The 22037-nt window shown below is 39.9% G+C and overlaps 1 protein-coding gene across 12 annotated transcripts in view; it reads right to left on the bottom strand.

Annotated features, from left to right (window-relative positions):
- Positions 1-22037, bottom strand: part of msi2b (musashi RNA-binding protein 2b) — a 272159-nt gene that overhangs the window by 46316 nt on the left and 203806 nt on the right. For all 12 annotated transcript variants that reach the window (XM_005737865.1, XM_005737859.1, XM_013912045.1 and 9 more), the window contains 2 exons: positions 19165-19247; positions 7174-7288 (listed from right to left, as the gene is read on the bottom strand). In XM_005737865.1, coding sequence (XP_005737922.1) covers positions 7174-7288; positions 19165-19247 — 198 coding nt within the window. The remainder of the gene's footprint in view (positions 1-7173; positions 7289-19164; positions 19248-22037) is intronic.

Consider the following 22037-nt stretch of genomic DNA (forward strand, 5'->3'; position numbering starts at 1 on the left):
CTGATTATCAGAAGTGTGAGATGCTCAAGAATATACTCCGGTGTCCTGTTATATTTTAGATAGTAAGTAGCAGACGGCTGAGTTTATTAAACTCCACCGAAACAATCTGCAAATTTAATTAAAATTTAATAAATTATCATCTTGTCTTTATTTTTAGTTAGTACATACCTTAAACACTTGGTGACTAGTCAACTATCAAAATAATCGTTTGTGGCAGCCCTACTCCATAATTAACCTTAGCATGAAGAGGACTCCTCATTTACATGAATAAACTGGAGTCTATTAGATAGATATGATTCAAAGCACTGCAGCACAATGCCTTTGATACCTACAGCATGCTCTTATTTCTTTAATAAAATATTGTGGTCAACAGTGTTGATTGCTGTTTCTTTACTGTGATTAATTCTGTATACTGACTAAACTCTTCAAAAAAAAAACATTGCTTGAGATAAAAGGAAGGTTGAAGATTGGTTTATAATTAGCTAATCTAGCTGGGTCAAGTGACAGATTTTTAAATTTAATGGTTTAGTTACTGCCAACATAAAGGCCTGTGGTAGGCAGCCCATTAACAGAGATATATTATTCACATTTAAGATTGAAACACTAATTAATGGTAGGAATAGTAGGAATGAGGGTTTAATAGACATGTTGATGGTTTGGAAGCAATTATTGAAGTTAACTCAGAGAGATCAATTGTAGAGTTTAAGTAGTACCGAACCATAATAATGGTCTGTGTTTTGAGGATGACTATCTTTTTCTCTGATGATGACAATTTTATTTGTACAGAAATTTGTGAAATCATTAGTTAAAATTACGGGAATGCTTGTCTTAAAAGAGCTCTGACTCCCTGTTAACCCTGAATAAAAATTTTAAAAAGAGACCTGAGGTTGTTTTCTTTTTAAAGAGCAAGAAAATATTTTTCTCAGGCTAAATGAAGATTTGTGTTTGTGAGTCAAGCACTAGTGATTTGAGGGTTTCTCTTTTCAGAGCCACAATATCCAGGGTTGTACACAATGGGGATGTAATTAATGAGATAATCAGCCTCTGCATTGGTGTTGTGCATGCAATTGAAGACAACAGTGGAGAAATTACATCCTTGAATGCGGTAACAACACTTTCAGAAAGACATCTACTGTATTGACATTTATTCCAGACTGCTCTGTAATCTGTAAATTTAAAAGTTATTAAGAAGTGATCAGACAATAAAGGGTTCTCAGCAAATGCTGATAAGTAGTGTTCTGGTTCTATGTTCTATGTAAGATGTCAGAACATGTTCAGTATGGTTAAAGTGGTGTGTGGGCTCACTTACATTTTGAGAGAAGTCAATTGAGTCTAATAGTAGATTAATTCTAGTGTTGAGGCTGTCATTATCAGCATCTACATCAATGTTAAACTATAATTACTGAGCACTAACTCAAACAAAATGTTGAAGAATTCAGAACCAAGAGATACCAACAAACAAAACTGTTCTTTGTGTTTTCCAGTTTGGTGTAAAAGGCTGAAAGTTAAGGTTTAAAATTTTGTCTGGGTCTTTGGTTGATTAATAAATTGGCTGGCTTAAACAAGGATGTTTAAGAATTTGTGTTTAACTGTTTTACACTTTGGTACAGTCAAGGATGCTTTATTATTCTTACTTTGCGATTTTCTTTTATGCTTGAATCATTATTTGCCGCTTTTTTTGGTTTGCTTTTTTGGTAGTCTGGGAGCAGTCATAGTATTAATGGACATGTGGCTTTGGGGGGGATTAGAAACGTCTACTTTCACAAATTTACAGTTAAACAGTGTATTACCACAAAGACACTCCATGTAATTGCTAACTTAACCCCATTTATTCACCAACTGATATCAGACAGATGGTAGAATTATTCCATCTTTTTGCTGTTTTAACGCCATCTTGGCACATCAAAGACACTTTGAAGATGTGCAAGTGGTTGCTGACCTGATCCCCGTCTTCCAAGCAACCATTATAAAGTCCTATTGACTGCAAGTTAGCTTCACACAGTGACAATAATTTGGGTTGTGCCATGGTCTTGGCCACAGTTTTCCCTGTTGTGACTGTAGCATGAAGAATGAAAAGTGTGCCATTTGTATTGTGAAGTGCCATTCTATTAGTACTACAGGCTTAGAGTCTGAGAAAAATAAACATCTGTACACACCAGATTTCATCCTGGTACTGCTATCAGCGCTCCATCAATAAAAACTGAAGATCTGGTTCTGCTAGCAGCTGTACGTGCCTTAACATTGTCTCCACTATATTTTACAGATAATTTGTTACACATGGATAATTAGCCCTTCCTTTCATTTTCCATGCTTTTCTCTTCACATCATCCAAGTTAAACCTCGGTTTAAAATTCTTCTATCTCATTGATAAGTCCGTTTTATTTTTCAGCCTAATGATGGTCTTTTCACATCCAATGACACCTGTCTGATCTGCATTTTAAGAGTTCTCAGGAACAACTACCAAATGCAAATTCTACACTTAAACTTTCAAACTTTTATCCCCTAATTTGTCATAAGATAAAGGAAAACAGCTTATGTGATATTACTTTTGAGCATTTAAAAAGAGAGGGGATGTGTAAAAAATGTGTTTATTATTATTTTTAAACCCCTTTAATTAAATCCGAAATTCAATACTCAATTATACCTTGATTGCTTAATTTTCAATACAATGCGGTCATGTAGACAGGCAAAATTTAAAAACAAGTCTTATTGTCCAAATACTAGACTAGACCTAACTATATATTCGAAAATATATTCACACAGGATGGCCTTCAGGATCTTATTCTAATTGTTTTTATCTTGACAAATAAACTATTATGTTACAGTTTTAAAATGAAAGGAACCCCTCATTAAATACATGTCTGAAAAAACTTCTATTATTGTTTAGAAAAATACTTCGTACACTAAGTCTGGTGGCTTGCCATGTGTGTTTGTGCTCTAAGCCCAATTAGAGGTGGCATAAATTTAACAGGACTATTTTTCAGGAATTCTGCCATAGTTTGAGATCTCACTGATTAATTTGGTCTGTAAAATGTTTTTATAGCCAGCAAAAATAATGGCTACAACGATACGACTGAGGCCCTGATTGTAAAAAACAAAAATGTTTTAGGGGAGCAGACTTGGTGACTGAAGATGGACAATGACACAATTGTACAAAAAATATTTAACACGTTTAAGGTACTCAAAGCAGTTAGTATTGAATTTTTTTTTTTAAAGCTTCATACATTTTTAGTTTAGCTCTTTATTTGTGCTGGGTATTAAGAGCTGGTCCCAAATTCAGCAAATGGTTGGAAACCAAAGCACTGATATGCTCCCACACAAATACAGCTGCTCTTGGTTCTTAACTATCTAATTTATTTTCACTCTTTATTTAACCTTAAGTTATCTGGCACTTTTATAGCTCAGTGTAATAACACTTTATAGCAGGCTCCTTGAGATGTCGGTGTCTGTTTATGTTCTATATCTCTTCACAGTAACAGAAAGGTTCATGTGTAGTAATATAGCTAATGTACAGTAGTTTGTCAAAATGATATGGTCACACAAGAGGCAGCTGCACATTTGTACCTACAAGGTAGTAAAATTATTCGTTTATTTTGCTAGTTTAAAAAAGTTTTACAACAAAATTAAAACAGAACTTGAATTTAATTGTTATTCGATTACTTGTTATCTGAAGCATTTATCTGAAAAGTTGTATTAATATTGATTTACTGATTGATGATCATACATTTGCATGATGTATCTGCAATACATCAAAATTGGAATTATCAAGAATAATTTTTATACAATCGAAGCATTACCTAAAGCTTAGCTAGGGAATTATAATCTTGATACAAATGGAATATTTTAAAACTGTCATGCATAAATCAAAGTCAGTGGTTTCTGTGGGGGTAGAGACTTGGTTAAAAGCTGTACAGTCCCTGGGTGAATGGCGAGTTGCAATGAGGCCCAAAGTGGACCCAGTGTCATTAGAAAAATTTAAGAGTAGCAGATGTATTGTTCATCTGCTGTCATGATTCTTATTACTACCACAGACCCACCAGTTAATTAGCTGGACAGTTTTCAGACAGAAGCAGCTGTGGGCAACATATTGAGAAACGGGGTGCGAGGGAGCAGGCAGCTAGGAAGCGGTATACAGACATAAGAAAATTTGAGATGAGTGCGTGGGGAGGGGGGACGACTGAGAGCTTGAGCACCATCAAAGGTAATATAAACATAATTAACCCCCTAATTATAGTATATGTCTAAGTCTTTATCTGTGTTCCTCAAGCTATTATCATCTACAACCATAAGTCTGGACTAAATTACCTAGCACGATGACGTCCTTAAGGCTAAGAATGAATCAGCCTTGATAACTCTTTCTTTGTTGTGTGTAAGCTACACCTCAGTAACTGACCTCTGAAACCTCTTTCAGGCACGTGTGTCCTCAGCTCTCGTTAGCTGTGTACTACCCCGATAAAGTGGCTGCAGTCACAATACCATTCAAATGTCAAGACCGTAATTTAGAAACTGCATTTCTCTAGAGAGTGCTGGATAATTGGTATTACATTAAATACAACTAAGTAAAACATTTAGAAAGTATGTGTGCACAATCCATATACCATATACATATATGTTTTTATATATATATGTATACATGCACTTGTGTGTATGTGCTTGCAAGGCGTCAAAACATATTTTGCATGCATGCGTCTGAGTGTGGGCAAGCTATGTGTGCGTGTGTGTGAGTGAGGGAGGGAGAATGTGTGTGATGCTCTGTTCTGTATGCCTCAGAGCCTTTGCCAGCTGGAATCAGAAAGGTTGACCTTGGTCATAAATATCTAATCAGTGTTTGCTGTCCATGAAAAAGTTCAATTTATTCCCAACCCAATGGGAAAATGCCTCTCTCAGACCCTCTCCCCTTTTCTAGCAGACAAAAAGAAATGCAACGCTGAGAGGCGGTGAGGGGAACCTTAACCTGGTATGGATGAAGTAGGACAGAGGCTACGCCAGAAAAAAAAAATAACAATGCTCATCAGCTGCTGATGAGAAGTCATCACCGGGAAGTTACAGATGGACGGCTTTCACAAAGCCTCTCATTGTTTGTTTGGTCTGAAAAGAACTGTGATACGATACAACAAAAAACCTATCACAGACTGCAAAATATTGGATATTATGTGTTTGATACTGTCAAACAGAATAAGTGCCAAACTAAAATTGTTGGCTTAGATACCCGAGCTTCCCATACGTCCTTATTTTGACATTTTCTGAAACAGCAAGACCACTTTCCTTGTCTGATGTACCGCATTAAAATTGGTTTTTTTTACTAAGCAAAGAGTTTTCAGTTATGTGTGTGCACAGTGTGTCAAAGGAGTGAGCCAAATATAAAGTGACACTAGCCTGAGATACATACTAAGTTCATCTCCTATCTCATGAAAGTCTTAGTATGTGCAAACTCACAAATATTTTCAGACAAGACAATGTGGTAGGTGGGGAGAAAGTACGGGGAAGAAGGAGATAACTCACTGTCTCTCCTACTATTTCACTAAATGAAGCCTGCCATTGTGTCTGGCCTTGTGGCGGCCTCTTAGTGCTCTTATTTGCCTTATTAATATGCATGCTAATGTACCTATTTTATGGCTCAACAGTTCTGATTCACTTTAAAATCAATTATCCATCTGGTACATCCATGCCTCGCCCAGGCTCAAATGTGTATTAATTTCAGCAAACATACATCGGCGCAACACAATAAAGATAAATGCCTCGATTAGAGGCAGTAAACAAAGGAGCTAGGGATGGCTTTAATGAGATTTGGCACAAAAGGAGCTTACACTTTCTTAAATAATGAGCCTAGGGTCCCTTTTTCCAAATGCAAATTATATAAAGGAATGTTTCACTGTCCTTGTTCCAATTTCATTTAGATAAGAGTGTCTCCAAACAAGTTGGCTGTTAATATTCTCACATGAGCACATCACTGCCTTTCTGCCTGCCGTCTCCCAATGGAGGGGAAGAGTGCTCTCCTCTTCGCAGACACATTAGTCTGTAATAAGTTCTGAAAAGTTCACTGTGCTTGTTAAATACTTCTAACAGATGAGATGGAACTGGGAGCGACTTAGATAGAGTTGACAGAAGCACTCAGCCAAACGTATCAACACTTTTACCACAAACAACTGTATAATCACCCCCGTGGAAAGGTCAAGGCTGCAATAACCATGACAGTTAAAGCAACTGTATATAGATAAATGGATAGATAGATAACATAGATAATTAGTTTACTGCCCTCTTCTTTGGTAAGAATAGCTTTGGGCCTCAGTGATTGTTCAGTTTTTGAGAAAATGCAAAACAAGCGACAGCGAAATATGAATATCAGCTTTGAGAGCTGCGGGAGACACAAATGCACCTGCACCTGCTGTGAGAGGGAGGGGCTACGTGCAGCGCAAAATGAGTTTCTTACAATCAGCGATATGTCTCTTTTGCTTCTGAAAAAAAAAAATGAAAAAATAAATCTTTAATGTGATTGCAAATCCATTTGGTTACAGACAGACATACAGACACATAGATGGATAGCGGGTGAGTGGGGAGGCAGGGAGGGAGAGAGTGCAATAGTGTTAAATAAAAAGGGCCACAGGCATAGGCTGGATGGTAATGAAGAGGGGTGGGCCAGCAGCTGAGGTCCCTGTAGATGAGATCTCTCTCTGACATGTGTGTCCCCTTCATTACCCATTAAGGGGGGCACAGTGATGAATCCTTAATATGACATTACACCAATTTTCCTCTTCATTTAGCCTGCTAATGTGCTGGTCTGCTCCTATATGCCCAGGGGCTGGCTGTACCACACTCAACCAGAAATAGACCACAGTGGCCACTGGTGGCACACCTTGAAGCAGCCTAATTAGGGGCAGCGCCCACCTAATGGGGCTATCTAGACAAAAGTTTGCATAAGTTGATTTTTTAAGCAGATAGAAATTGGTGACTGAATGGTGTGCACGTCTGGCATTTGGTCTGGATAAAACAAAACATAGTTTTGCCGTAAAAATTGTATGCATCGGCCTTTTTCTTGATTGACCATCACGGGATTGGCAAAATGAGGTAAAAACACCAGAAACAAGTCTTTTGGTTTATCACCAAAAGATCTCATGGAAATGTGCCCAAATATTCATGGAGTCCTGTTTAGATATCTGCACAAGTATAACTCACTTAGCATGCCCATCCCCAGCATGAAGGCATCCATGGTGTAGGGCAGACCCCTGGCTCGCCCCCGTGTACCTGGTGGGAACATCACCTCCTTGGGCTGGGCCTTCTTACATTCTACCTATGTAGACAGACAACAAACACACACATACACACACCAAAGCATTAGTCTGTGTTGGTACGCAGCCCGACAGATCTGACAGGGCTGTGTCAGCTCTTTAAGGTGGTTTTCTGTTTGACTTGCACAGTGCTAGATGTTTTCCATAGAGAGAGAAGGGGAAAAAACAGACTGAGCAAATCTGAACACCTCACATTTTAGAGCAAAGTCTCTAAGGAAAACTTACAATCTTCTCCTGCATTAAAGCAAAGGTTATTGCTCCAGTGAGCATGTGCCCAAACCCTCAGGGAAATACAGGCTAAATACTTGAGTTTCCATGAGTTTCTAAAACATAAAGGTAGGAGAAGTTCTGCTCTCCAGACTCCCACAGTGTGGAAGTATGTCCAGACTCTTTCTTTTTTTTTTAACAAAAGGACTAATCTTCAAACAAGTCCTGTCATTTGACAAATCGTTATTCCTTTGCTATCATTTTTCATTGACCTTAAATGTTTTTGGGGGTTTTTGTTGCAAAAACAGCTTCAAATCCTAAAGCCAAAAAGGGTGTGTTTTGAAACTGAGTAAGGGCTTTGTTTTTCTGTTTGTGTACTGTGCATTTGTGTATTGTTGCTGGGCTGAAGTCCCCAGTGTCCCGCAGTCCAATTCCACCTGCAGCGCTCATCTCTTTCCTGCATTTATTCCTCTCACTTCACTTCTCCCACATACAGGTTTGTTCATTTCCCATCTTGCAAGACTGACATCTCCTCCTCCTACATAACACATATCAAATGAGGGATGTGACAGGGGCAGATGAGAAGAAGGAGGAAGATGAGAGTCCTATTTACCACATATCTATCCTATCTCTATGAATTATAGAGAAGCACAAGCAGCTGACAAGGGTGGCACGGTCTTGTGTCTGTTGGTTGTTCTTTGGTAGGCTGAGTCTGTTCACCATGCTGCACAATCTATTTGCTCCACTGCCTGCTTGGCATCAGCCTGTCCATCTGTTTGTCTGTTTGCCTCCTGGCTCTTGCCTGCTTCTCCCTACTGCCTCCACTTAAACAGGGCTTTCTCGGCTGCTGCGATTCACATGTCATCCTGGCCTGCTGCACAAGACAGGCTACTGCACCAGTCCTGTGCACACCTCAACCAAGGTATAGCCTAGCATCCATACAAATAGGCCTGCGACTCTGACAGGCCAGTGATGCACATTAGTATTCACACACCAGTCATACATGCACAGCGGTAGACACAACATGCTATTTCAAGTTGCCAAACTCAAGGAAAACTTCTGTGCTGAATGCATAGTGTAACAAGCTCTGTACACTGTATCTAGCAGAGAGCGAGACATGTAAAAAAGGGAACACTAATGAAAAAGGTTTCTATCACGGGGGGAAGTTGCTGTGTTGCAGAGCTGTGATTTGTTGCTGTTAGTGGCTCTTTTATTTGAAGCAGACCAACTAAAGTACACAGTTCCCTCAGCCACTTTGTAGCTGTCACAGCTACTCTACCCTTCTTATGTGCCTTGTATGGTTTGACATAGTGCTGAAGAGAGCACAGGCGCTTTTTCCCGTCTGAAAATGACCCGCGGCATGGAAGCAGGAAGCGGGTGGGACAAATGGGCGTGTTAAAAATCCCAGCACACTGCTGGGATTTTCAATGTTCACATAGCCGGGTGACAAATACATTCAAGTTCTATCCACACTTTCAAACGCGGCAGCAGCTGATCAGCCTCTTCAAGAAACCCCTGCAACAACTAGCGAGATGGACGCTCAGGTAGTCTGCTGGGAGTAAGACAGAGCCAGGTGTGAGTCATGCCTACATGCTCTCAGATGCGGGTCTTTTGATATTCAGAGTGCGGGCTCCTTGTCATGGATTTAAAACCAGTCAGGGGCCGGGTTCTGTGGTGGTGTGAGTATGTGGGTGTTCACCTGCTTCAGACACACAGGAGGTTGAGAGCAAAGGAGGCAAGAGCTTTTCATAGTCGACTAAATCAAACAGTAAGGAAGAGAAAGGACAGAGAGACAATTCGGAGCCCGGCAACGAAGAACTGCAAAGGTTCAGCAGCCAAGAGAGTAGAGATTCAAATTTCACCATGTGGAAAGACCTTGTGGCACATTCAGAGTATGAAGGGAACACAGGTCCTTATTTTAACGGGGATCATTTTTCAGAATTATAGCTTGTGTAATTTGTCAAGGACTCTTGCATTTATTGAAGGCTGCACAATATTGTGTTGTGAAAAGTCTCCTGATCCACAATTTAAACACTATCAATGAAGGTGTTTGAGCACCATTGCACCCTGTCGAGAAAAGGGACACACCATTAAACTGCCTTGCCTTCCCTGCCAGAAAAGTTATACCATATTTCTCAGAAACGGCACTCACGAGATCTGAAACCCACACACACACACACACACACACACACAGTATAAACGCTAAGTAACTAGTAAAGTGGATTCCTGTCACAAAGTGTTGACAAGGTGTGGTTACTTCAACGTGTGTGCTTTCAACATATACTAAAATGTTTCTGCCTTTCATGCACTGAGATACTGCAGACGATAGCTTAGCCTTGAGACTTACATCACTGCATACCGAAGATAAAGTCAGAAGGTAACAAGTACGTCTGTGAAGGCAACACTATAGAGTTGGATGTCTCGAGACCAAGACCAGTCCTGAGACCACTTTTATGTGGTCTTGGTCTTGTCTTGACTTTGGTCTTGGATCCCTCGGTCTTGTCTTGGTCTCGCTGTCTCGGTCTTGCTGTCTCAAATCGACATAGATTTGGAGATTTGGAGTCAACAGTATCCATGACGTACAACGTAACGTTCGATAATGTGTCATGCGCAAAAGCATCAGCTCTAAGAGCCATGCTTAGAGAGTGCTTTGTAGTGAATCAGAAGAGTCGACTCCCATTGAGCGAAAGCTGGCTCCTCACTTGATTTTGTTTCGCTGCACAGCTCTCACACAGTGGCTCAGCTATGCTCCAATCCCTCCATATTGTGGCCAATCACATGCGAGGATATAGGATAATATCATTATGTGAAAAACAGAGGGTGAGAGACACGACTCGCTTACTGACTGTCCTCTCAGTAAGTGAGTGAGACAGTAGACAGCGGTGAGGAGGTCTGTGCAAGTGCATTGCAAAAACACATAAATATGCCTGACACCCGTAAACGAAGCAGCATCTGGCTGCAGTTTAAAGACTTTTTTTGTCTCGGTCTCGTCTCGACTTTGTCTTGGTCTCAATACCCTCTGGTCTTGGTATTGACTTTGTCTTAGTTTAGGCGGTCTTGACTACAAGTCTACAACACTGATACTAAAACATTTTGTAACAACATATGGCTTGTGTTTGAAGTTTCAATAACATAAAGAATGAGTTAAACCCTTTTTTTTTTTTGATAAACTGTGCAATAATTAGGCAACTTGTTCTAATGTGATCTAGCCAGTGTTATGCTTCCAGTGGTCTTTTCTGGCTGACCTTGCTTGGGTCACTCGCTACTATTTCCAAGTAGGTCCATGTTTGCCCAGATTTTGCCAAGATTGAAATCATGTTAACGCTGTGAGCGACACTGCTGTAAAATCAGAATGTTCTGAGATTTATGCAACTTAGCAATGAGTGGAGAAAAAGCTGCTAACTTTGAAGGAAGTATAACTGTCACAAGTCATGGAGTGGAAAATTCCAGTAGCAACTTAGCTAACATTCTACAATGTAAAATGTCATGAGTTATCCTAACAAGAGTAGCATGTCACATGTGTGGCAGAAGTGGCTAGCTAACCACTTTTCTGTTGCTATGAAAGATGTGTAAATCAAAACCTGAAGTTTTTTAAGCCTCCACGTTTTTTCTACTCCACTTGTCCAGTTTCCTCCAAAATGTATATATTTTTAGGGATATAATTGCTCATCATGCAATGATATAGCAAGTCTTTGGTTAATACCTCTTTAGGAATCATCTTGTTGATGCACCAATGTTATTTTATGTCTGTCAAATTGTGCTATTTTTGGCATTTCACTTCATACAGAAATGGGAAAAAAATTATGTGTTTTTGAGACAGACTGCTAGTAACTATATCTCTAAAGATACAATTTAAAACATTATTTGCTAAGTTGTCTGTTATGTGTTGATACAGCACTGGTGTATACCTTGCATTAGGTGTTTGTTATACTTGAATGATTCATAGGTAGTAAGTGGCTTACAAAACAAACAAAATTCTCTGAAAATGATCAAGTACAAGGACTAGACTGAAAACTTTTGAAAAATCTGAAGAAAAGCTTCAGAAAGGCCTTCAGAAAGCCTGGAAAACTACTATACAAGACCACTTTAAAAATGTGGCTCCTAGGAATAAACTATAAAGAAAGGCTTGGCTCATGATTTTGCACAATACTGCATGTCCTTAACTAGACCACCCTGACTGTAGAGTGTGTTCCTTTTCAGCAGGAGGAGGGACACCTACCTGACTACGTGTATTTTCTTATCCAGTTCTAGTTCTTCTCACACTAATAATTAGTTTAATATTTTAAGGAATGAGAATATCCGTATAACCACATTTACACTTTCCAAGAAGGTTAATTAGGATAACTATGCTTGTTAGGTTCCAGTATACATCAACTGTAGACCTTTAATTTTGCCCAAGCAAGCTGTAAGCTACTTCATTGGAAGCATAAAAGAATCCAAACCCAGAAACCCCAAAAAGCTGTATAATATAAGGAGACAGATCCCATCCCAGCAGACCATCAGTTTGGAAAGTCTAGCATGGTAAAATAACAACAGATATATGTACTAAATTATATTTTGTTTGGGTCCTTTCCCTGGAAAGAATGCTTGTTAAAAAGTCTATAGGGCTACTTGGGATAATTATTTACTTTATTTCTCTATTTTTCAGGGAGAGTGCAGCTTAACAATGATAAGGAAAAAATTGAAAGGATGTAGTGTACATTAGCCAGACCAATTCTGTCCCTGTAAATTCTTTTCCATTTCTTTTTCTAAACTATCCTTGTTCTGCTGTAAAATTAAGATTTGTTTTCTTTTGGGCAGTATAGTATTCTCTAGCTACTAATAACTAGGCTTGAAGTCAAATTTTTGAGGCGTAGATATGCATCAGAGCCTATTCAAAGATGGACTTGTAGTACATCACAAACACTACTTCTGCCATATGTAGTAATATAGCCCCCAGACAGAGAATAAAGCAAACTGTCCTTGTTTTTTGTTTTTTTATGTGCAGACCCTATGATACAGATCGGTAAAGCGCTCCAGTTATGACCTTTTCAATGCATCTCCCATACATATTAACCTTGTAGGTATGACGGGAAGGTGTGGGCGGGATGAACTGGCAATGACTGTCCTTCAGGGATGAATGTTGTGGGTGTTAGGTGTGTGTGTGCATGTGGAGGGGGAGGTGTACAGCTGCTATTAGCTTCACTAGTGAATGGATTCCATCAGCAGACTGATAGACTGAAGAATGGAAACAGTGTGATTCATTTACTCCAGCTCCCACTCAGAGCTAAAAAGTCAAAACACATGAACTGAATAGTTATGGAATATCACAGCTCTGCCCATAGTCAGGCTGTCAGGCATGGTGAGTCGGGGAGGGGGGGTAGTTTATATGCATCCTAAGAAAAGAAAAAGAATCAGTGGAGATTTTCTAAATATGTAATATGAGTGTTTATTGAGTTTAATGGGCCTTTTGATGGGCAGCAGATAATGGAGTTTTGCTTTTTGAGACAATTACACACACAATTTGACACTTTGATACTCAATTTATAATTTTTTTTTCAAGAAGAGGTCGCTACTGTGTATTTTTAAAACCATTTTCTCTAATATGGGTCCAACTACTAGCATTTCAACGATTTTACCTGGAGCATTTCTCTCATTTAAAACCTCAAGCAAAAGATACACAAAAAACAAAAAACAAACAAAACAAAGGCTATATGTAATGCATTATATAAAGTATATATTTACAACAGAGGCACTTGTATGAATTGTCAGTAGGAAAATTGGGCATCTGAGTGTTGGTACACAGACGTATGATAATGGTAAGAAGTTTTGGATAAAGCAAAACGATGCCTTCAATGGCCTTCAATCTCACATGAGTCATTATGTCTGATGTTATCTCTCTGTCTGGTTATATAAAGGCTAAGGAATATGAGGTCATTCTAAGGACAGGTGCACCCCATGATGCTTACACTGCTTTCTTGTCATACTCCTATATTACAAGATGATATTGTCTCTGTAGACACTGAGAGACATTCAACAGTGAGACCATGATCATCAGGTTAAAGTCAAATGGCTTCCATCACTTCTTCACTCAGCAGATGTGAACATCACTGAGCTTTTATGGGACATCCTGGAGAGCAGAGTGCAAAGTGGATTTCAACCTCCTTCATCCCTCAAAGCTTTCCTTCTTCAGTAAGCGGTAAACATCCAATTACTTACAGTCGAGAACTTGTAAGGCAACCCTCCATGAGGGACTTAAACTACTCCAAAGGGTGGTCCTACTCCCTTATTAAGCACTTCATGTTCAAAGACTGTTAAAGATTTCCACTCTTTAAAAAAATATTTTCCAAGACATTTTCAACAGCCCAAAGACTTAAGTCTCTCTCTGTAAAAATCTTTTTCAAAATACTGATAACACATTTAGTCTTTGGCAATAACCGAGTGTGTCCAGGGGTTATTTATGTAATATAAGATCTACAAGGGTACCATGCACACTTTAAAACCTCATAGCTTCAAACTCAAATCAGCACAGCAATCCCTGCAGATTGCCAAATGAAACTAAGAGCACTATGCAGGAAAATACCCAGGACCCTGTACAGGCTGGATAAAAATCACCAGAAATCCAGCTCTTTGACTAAACTGGAAAAACAGTAATGTTTACATATTGTCATTAATGGTCCAATCACGATCAAGTAATGATGTGGTTTGATACCTTATTCATCCCCTTTAACCCTCTCAGGCACAAATTAAGTTTTTGTTGCTAATACACAAAATAATACCTGCAGTGGTACTTCTGAGTAAAAAAACTCATAAAATATGTATGTGGGGTAATCAGGTTGTTAGCTTTTAACTGTTGCAAATCTGCAACGCCTGCCTTGAGAGGGTTAAGAAAACGGAAAGTGGATTTGGAGAATCCTGGCTCCTGCTGTGTTTTTAACCTAATGGGAGTAATTTTATTCATAGAATCATTCCAATCACATTTTCAAATATTCCTAAAGTATGTCATGCTTTCTCCACTACCAACGCTAATTGAAACAATGCTCCATTCCACCACTGAATTAACCTAATAGTGCACCAAACAGAAAAGCCCTAAATCAATATTAACATTTGATGTGACAACCCTTTGCTTTTGAGTAGCATAAACGCTCCTCCACACACTAACCAGCATTTGTTCAGGACTCCTGGCAGGTTGGTTATTCCAAGAATCTTGGAGAACTCGCCACAGTTCATCTATTGATTTCGACGGCCTCAGTTGCTTCTGTTTTTTCATATAAATCCGGACTGACTCAATGATGTTGAGATGAGCAAATCATCTCGTCACTGAAGATGATTCTTTAGGACACTGTTTTTTTCTTTTTGTGGTCCGTGTCAATATGACCTATGAATCTGAATCTGTATCGTACAATACAATCAGAGATTATGCTGTGTGCTACATAAGGGTCCAAACATTGAAAGTGCATAAAAATCTGGCACAGTATTATACAGCATGCACCAGAGCAGGCAAGTTTATCCAGCTGGCGGCAACTACACATTCATTATTGTAAATCTGGTATAAAGGCTTACAAATGAGTCGAATCTTTTAAGTACTAACTTGAATTATTTTATCCCTGCAGAACATTAAAAAGAGAAAACTGTGAATCAAAGATCAAGATGATTTTGGAGAAAAACAATGCTTTCCGTGCTTTCAATGACAGCAAAGTACCATATGGTGCTGTTGTGAAACACACGTCGTAGCCACAGAAATATATGGGCTGCATTATACATTTTACTACTTCTCTTTCAACATTATGCTTGAGTCAATACACTGTGCAGAGTACATCTGTATCTCTGCGTTAGGAGCTATTGTATAAACGCCTACTTATATTAGTCTTCTCCTTAGCGACTTGGAGAGTCGGAGCTTATTCTCCTCGGCGCAGTAATTGGCTGGTCATGTCAGGAAGACACAGTGAGAAATTGACAGCGAACAGAAAATTTCTCCCTCCTGTTGTGATCATTTGCTACTCATTCGCTGAATATTGAAAATAACACATTAAAGAACATTACATTAAAGCACTTCACTGAAACCAATGTGACTCCATTTTAATGGCACACTGCTCACTCATAAGAGCCAATACTTGATAGGTATTATTATGAATTATCTGTGCATGCATAACAGCAGGGTGGTGTATGTGATTTGTTGGGGGGGGTACTCCTGTCTAAGAAAACACAAGTCACAGCCGTTACTTGTTAATAAGGTGCTGTCTCGCCACAATATGATATAGACATTCATATATGGGGAAGGTGTGATAAAGTGTTAAAAAAAGTACCAGAAAACTGTCACGTAATCTCCCCCGTATTGATTTTTTTTTTTACTCTGAAAATATTTACTGGTTTTAATACAGGGGTGGATGCCATGGTAGCTAAATCATGTTTCCACAATCACGTGTGGCCCTGGAGGGGATGATCGATACTTTTATCACAGCCTACATTTGCTAAAGCAGGCTAATGGAGAAGTCAGTGCAGCTGGTGTCATAGGTTATGAGACTCTTGCTAAGCAGCACCCTATTTTTAATTATGTATGAGGCAGAACTCACAGTGAACAGATGAAGCGCTCCTGAGAGAGCGAGGCCTTGGTGGCACATGAACACAGGGTGAGCGACCAAGTCACTTAAAGGTCCGGTCCCTCACATCTGAGTGGACGCTGACCCTGGTACACCGCCAGAGCTCCTGAGAGGACATGCAAGGAGAAGGTGGGCTGCCCTGTACATCCACATCCCTCCCAAGTGGGGTGGAATTTCTGTCTGCATCAATTATTCAAGAACCATCTTAGATAACACTCATGGGGAGGATGGATGAGGTCTATTTCTGTATAGTACTTCATAAGGATGAAGACAGGAGGCATTTTTTATTTTATGTGCTGGTGCTTCAGACACCGGATAACCAGTTTCCTCCTATGAGCAACTACGGTAAAAAACATTTTGTGTCTTAGAAAAATGCTCAACGCACTCCAAATTCTTTTCTCTTTTGACATCCTTCCTAGATGTCAGCACTTTGTAGAAGATTTATTTCCTGTATCCAAAGGAACTTAATGTGCAGTAGGTACTGCCAACAGGGGCTGTTACAAAGGTGACAAAAGCCTTAGAAAACCAGACCTTACGGTGTCCTTTCCACCCCAAGTGAGAAAAAAAACCCATCTCATCTTGTCTGTTAGGGTTTCTAGGACTCCCAGGTGGAGTGACCAGGCTAGGGATACAGCTTTTGCAGTTATGTGGCACTTGAAACATTTTCTGTGCACGCCCTATTAGGTTCAACATGTCAATGCACAACAGTGTGTCACATGCACTTTTGACCACTCAAACTCCCCATGCATCCCCCGTGGTAGCAAATCTTACACTTTACACAGCACTTCAGCAGCAAAGGTGAAATAAATAACAACATTAGTAACTGTTATTAACTGTGACGTAACAGCGAGTCATTTCCTTACAGTGACTGTTGCATCAGAGAAAGCTTTAATGTTAATGGCAACACAAAAACAGCCTATAATTTCTCATCCATCTCTCTCTAATCCGCTTCCTCAAAAAACTCCTCTCTGTAGTAATAACAATCTTTTCTATTTATATGTATAATTAGAAGATTCTTATTCTTATTTTTCCTATATCATCCCTTTAGGCAAAGATTTGGAATGTGCATGAAAGAGGACACATGCTTTTCATGACAACATTGTTACTAATTTTTGACATCGCACTTATTAACAGTATAGCTTTGAATAATCCTAATAAAACTATTCTGTATGTGAGATTCCATTTCTCTGGACAGAAAGCGTTTTTGCCGATGGAATGTAAATGCCAGAGAATCCCTGGGCTATGGAAGTTGGCACGACAGTAACACTATTTGTGAGTTTGAATCCACTTGAGCAGATGTTTTGAGCAGCTGGGCTAGCTACAGTGGACCGACTGCACATACACCTCATCGCTGACCAAGTATATACCATGTGCTCATTTTCTCACATAAAGCCTGTTAGACTGAGGTGTATCAGGAGATTTTATGTTTCTAATAATATTCGCTGACAGGTATTTGCTTTCGACTGCTATGCACAGCATGTTCCCACATACAAGACAATTGGGTAACGCCTTGTTTTTAAGTATAAGACCTGTGCAGCGGTCGTTCTCTAAAAGTCCTTGTAATTTCTTAATTTATGCAAGCTTACAAGCAAATAATTTACCTGCTTTGAACTTCATATAACTATTTGCTAAGTAATGACAGTTATAAAAGATTGGATTGTTTTGTGTTTTTAAAATCTGAACAGTCCACTCGTGCTCTTTTAAACTTAATTTAAAAACCTTAATTTGTGTGCAACTAATTTAATAACATACTGATACATAATAGTGTATTTTTTTAAATGCAAGATTAACAAATTTTTTCAGTTAAGGAAATTCAGCCTCGTAATTGGAAACACAATTCAAGATTCATTTATTATCCAATTACAAGTTCTAACAAACAGGCTGTGAGTTTGACTTACATCATGAGAATTTTTAATTAAGGTAAAAAGGTGGAGAGGGGCTCAAACTATGCCAGCCAGGATATTCTCCAGAGCTCAGATTTAGTAACAAACAAAAAGTTGCATCCACTATTTTTGTAACTTAATTTTTTATTTTAAGAGAAGGGTTTAGAAAATCTACAACTGTCAGGTGTTACACTTCATACCGTTGCGTGATTTTTGTGTGTTCACACGGTGCTGAGTCTACAAATCAAAGGCTCTGAAGCATTTGATTGTGACACGCTACCTTCCATGCACACAGTTATTTCTGTCACACTCTGGCTTTTTGTGTTTCGGTCCTGAGCGCTGACTGTGATGCAGTGCCGAGACACGCGGGGACATATACTGGGGGTCATGTGTGACCTAGAGTGGTCCCTGGTGAACACGGTTCTACTACACTGGTCCTGTCAGTCACATACCCGGTCAGTCAGTCATTTCCAGGGAAGAACTGTGAAAGAGAGTGAAGATCCACAGCGAAGAGAAGGAGCACTGCTGAACGGTAGTAAGACGACTATTCCTCCAATCAATTGCCGTCCGCAAACGTGCTTAAATGGCGCAGGATTTCTTAAGACGCCTGCAAGGTGGAACTGGGTGAAGGAGGACCTAATGTCACACTTTCTACACTGAAAACGCTTCCTGCCAATTATCATAAGTTACACGATGACTTAGAAAACTGCTGCTGAACTCTGAGGAGTTCTGGGATGACCATATTACTGGTGTAAATAAAACAAGCATCACTGGCACTCTGTGGAAGGTGTTAATCCCTGACTAATGAACTCGGCCTCTGCCAGTAGCCTCCCTGTTGGATCCCTGGACATCTCTACCTGTGTATGTGTGTGTGTGTGTGTGTGTGTGCGCGCGTGTGTGTGCATGGTAGGGGATTCAGAAAGAGAGGGACAGGCTCCACTCTCCCGTCCCTCAGCCTGACAGGCAGAACTCAGCCACACAATTTCACGGTTTGTGGGCAGTACACACCACTGCTTTCACATCCCTGAGACCCAGAGACCCACAGAGTGTCTATATGTGTGTGTGCGTGTGCTAGCCTGTGCATATGAACATGGACACACACATACGCACCCACACCAGCTGTGCTATTAATACTAAGGAAAGAAGAAATCAAATATTAATCCTTCGACGTCCACCTGGAATTGGAAAAAATATAATGCGCAGACTTACCATTTTGTTATTGATTTCATGAAAATGAATTTCACAGACTTTCTCTACGATGTCTTCACTGTCAAATGTTATGAAACCAAATCCTATGTAGAGAGAAACAGAAGAGGGAGGGGGCACAAGAAGAGACCGGGTTAGTGGAGAACCTTCACAAAACTTCAGTAAGTAAAAAAAAAAAAAATAAAATAAAAGATGGAATATTATCATGAGCCAGATCCAGAAACTATGCAAGCACATCTGTGGAGATTGGTTTGGGCATGGAAAAGAACAAGTGAACAAGACAGACATTGTCCTCTTTAAATCAGGAATATGATGAAATCTGCCACATTATTAAGGGCACTCAAGGACCTCTTCTACAAAAAGAAGATGGAAAAACAGCACAAAGCTCATTTAATGATATTCAGTGAGCTAGGGCCCAGCATCTGAATTTCATTAAATGCATTTTGTGTTCTTTTTATTGAAATCTCACTGTATAACAAGCCCTCATTTTTATGTTAATACGGGCCTTAGAATGAATGTGTCGTTGACAGTGGGATTTTCATGCCATATTTATAGGATAAAAGCTTAACCCCTCTTTAAAAAAAAGAAAAAAGAAAAAAGAGACAGAGAGACAACATGGTTTTAGACTTTTGAACACAAGTGGATTGCAATGCGCTCTTCTGTGTTTTGATGGTGATACACAAAGCAATCTAGCATCTGTATAGCTGGGGTTGAAAGGAAAACATATTCTATTACTTTCTCGAAAGCCAAACAGTTAGTGAATAAAACAGTGTGAGGGACTGACAGGGAGATGAGGGTTTTTTTAAAACAGCAAAAACCTGACGAAATAAAATCGCCACGGACTGAGCCTAAACAGCCGTTGCTATAAACAACACGCCGTCCAGCCGACACACTCCGCAGACTGCGCCATCCGTCTACTATTGTATATGTTAACCGTCTACATAATGTGAGACGAAAGCTAAACACAAATGTGAAACAACAGTTGTTACACGCACGAACATGAAGACAAATCCATGCCTTCAGGCATCAGCTCAGTCATCATCCACTTCACAGGACAAATCTCAAGGTCAAGGACTCGAGGGGAAGCTATTCGGAGCCTAGTTTCCCGCACATCTGCACATATTCGCCTAACAACACATACGACACCACGGGGTATACAAACGAGAGATTTGTCAACCATCAGAGAATTGCTGTATTTATTATACTGAGGTAGTTTATCCTTTTAATATATCTTGCTGTATTGGGCCTTTGCTGGCTATGCTGCAAATCGATGAGCAGCACCACTTTCTGGCAGTATTGGATTTGCAGGATTTTTGAATCAATGTGATTAAACACCTTTATTTGTCAGGTATTTAAACCAAAGGAAAAAGCAATTCCCATTTGGTTAGTTTCAGGTAGATCATAATATTTTACCTTGTACTTTATCCATATCACCCATTCCTAAGCAGGCTGATTTGCAAATATTTAGTAGCTTAAGTGTCTTAATATTCACATCTTTGCAGGAACATGACTGAAGATGAAGTATATTATAGTACATTAGCATCCTAAGCTGCTTATTGCTTATTACTTCATCAGATCATCCTGTAAAATAATGATTTCTTTGTGCAGAATTGTTCCTGCTACTTACTACAGCAGACAGCCTACCACAAACAGTGACATCTATAGTTCTGTCATAAAGTCTTTATCTCTCACTCACGTTTTTCTCTTCTGCTCCTCCTTCACTTCCTCCTACTACGTAAATAACAAAAGATTCTCCTAAAGCTTCTCTTTTGATACAAGCAAGAACATATCAAAACAGTCTTGTCAAAAGAGGGTTGGAAACCCAACGTGCGAGCTGATTAAATACGGACAACATCAGATCTAATGAGATCTTAAGAGACACAATGTGAATATCCACTGAGATGTCTCTAAACTGAGTTGTAGCGGGAGCGTATGTGAGAGGGTGGGGGAGGCAGGGGACAGGTGATGACGACGGGCAGGAACGCAGGGAGGGGGGGGGTGGGGGAGAAGCACCTTCTTCTCCTGCTCGCCCCACCTTCATGGCGGGCACAAGGAGCACTTTTGACAACCAACAAATCAACCGCCAGGAGTAATTTGTCATGGAGGTCTGTAGGTAGAGGGAGTGGAGTCTAGGGGAACAAAGATGGAAAGAAAAAGGAAAAAAGGTGGAGATGAAAGTAGAGAGGGGGTGGGCAGAAAGACAGAAAAAGTGACAAGGAAAGAGGTTAACACACATGGCCCCTGTCGCCACACTCCTTCCTGCTGCTACAGGCAGCTCCTCCATCAACTGACAGGACATTTTCCACTGCACTATTATATCCACTGGGGTCAGGGCCAAGCCCACCACCACAGATACCACCAGCAGGGTCCTTCCACCCATGACTGGATCTGTTTAAACGGAAAAAAGGGGGGGGAAAGACATTTGGCTGTAGTGAAAACTACCGCTGGAACACACCGTAGCATTCACAATATCACAATTCACAACAAACATCCACATTTTTCTCGCTCGTCGGCTCAGCACACACCTCCTTTATCAGTCCCCTGTGTACTTTCTGAACCTCTGTCCCCTGCCATTGCATTGCAGCTCTTTGCTCTACTATCCCATTTTACAGACCTTACAGACAATTACAGGCCACAAAATAGCAGTAACAGAAATATTCCTTTCTCCCATCCTCCTTCGGTGGGGTGTCAGCAGAGCCAGATTGTCCTCATATATCCTGGCCATTCTTCCTCCAACTATCCACACGTAGCAGGAGGCTGACCCCCACAAAACTATTAAAGCCTGTCAGCACTGACAGACACAAGCAGAGACGTGTCACACCGAAGAACCTTCCCACAGCTTAAACAATACCCTGTAAATGGAAACAAGTGGATGT

The sequence above is a fragment of the Pundamilia nyererei genome, unplaced genomic scaffold, assembly GCF_000239375.1.
Source record: "Pundamilia nyererei isolate P.nyererei 1_Seehausen unplaced genomic scaffold, PunNye1.0 scaffold00080, whole genome shotgun sequence".
Classification (NCBI taxonomy): domain Eukaryota; kingdom Metazoa; phylum Chordata; class Actinopteri; order Cichliformes; family Cichlidae; genus Pundamilia; species Pundamilia nyererei.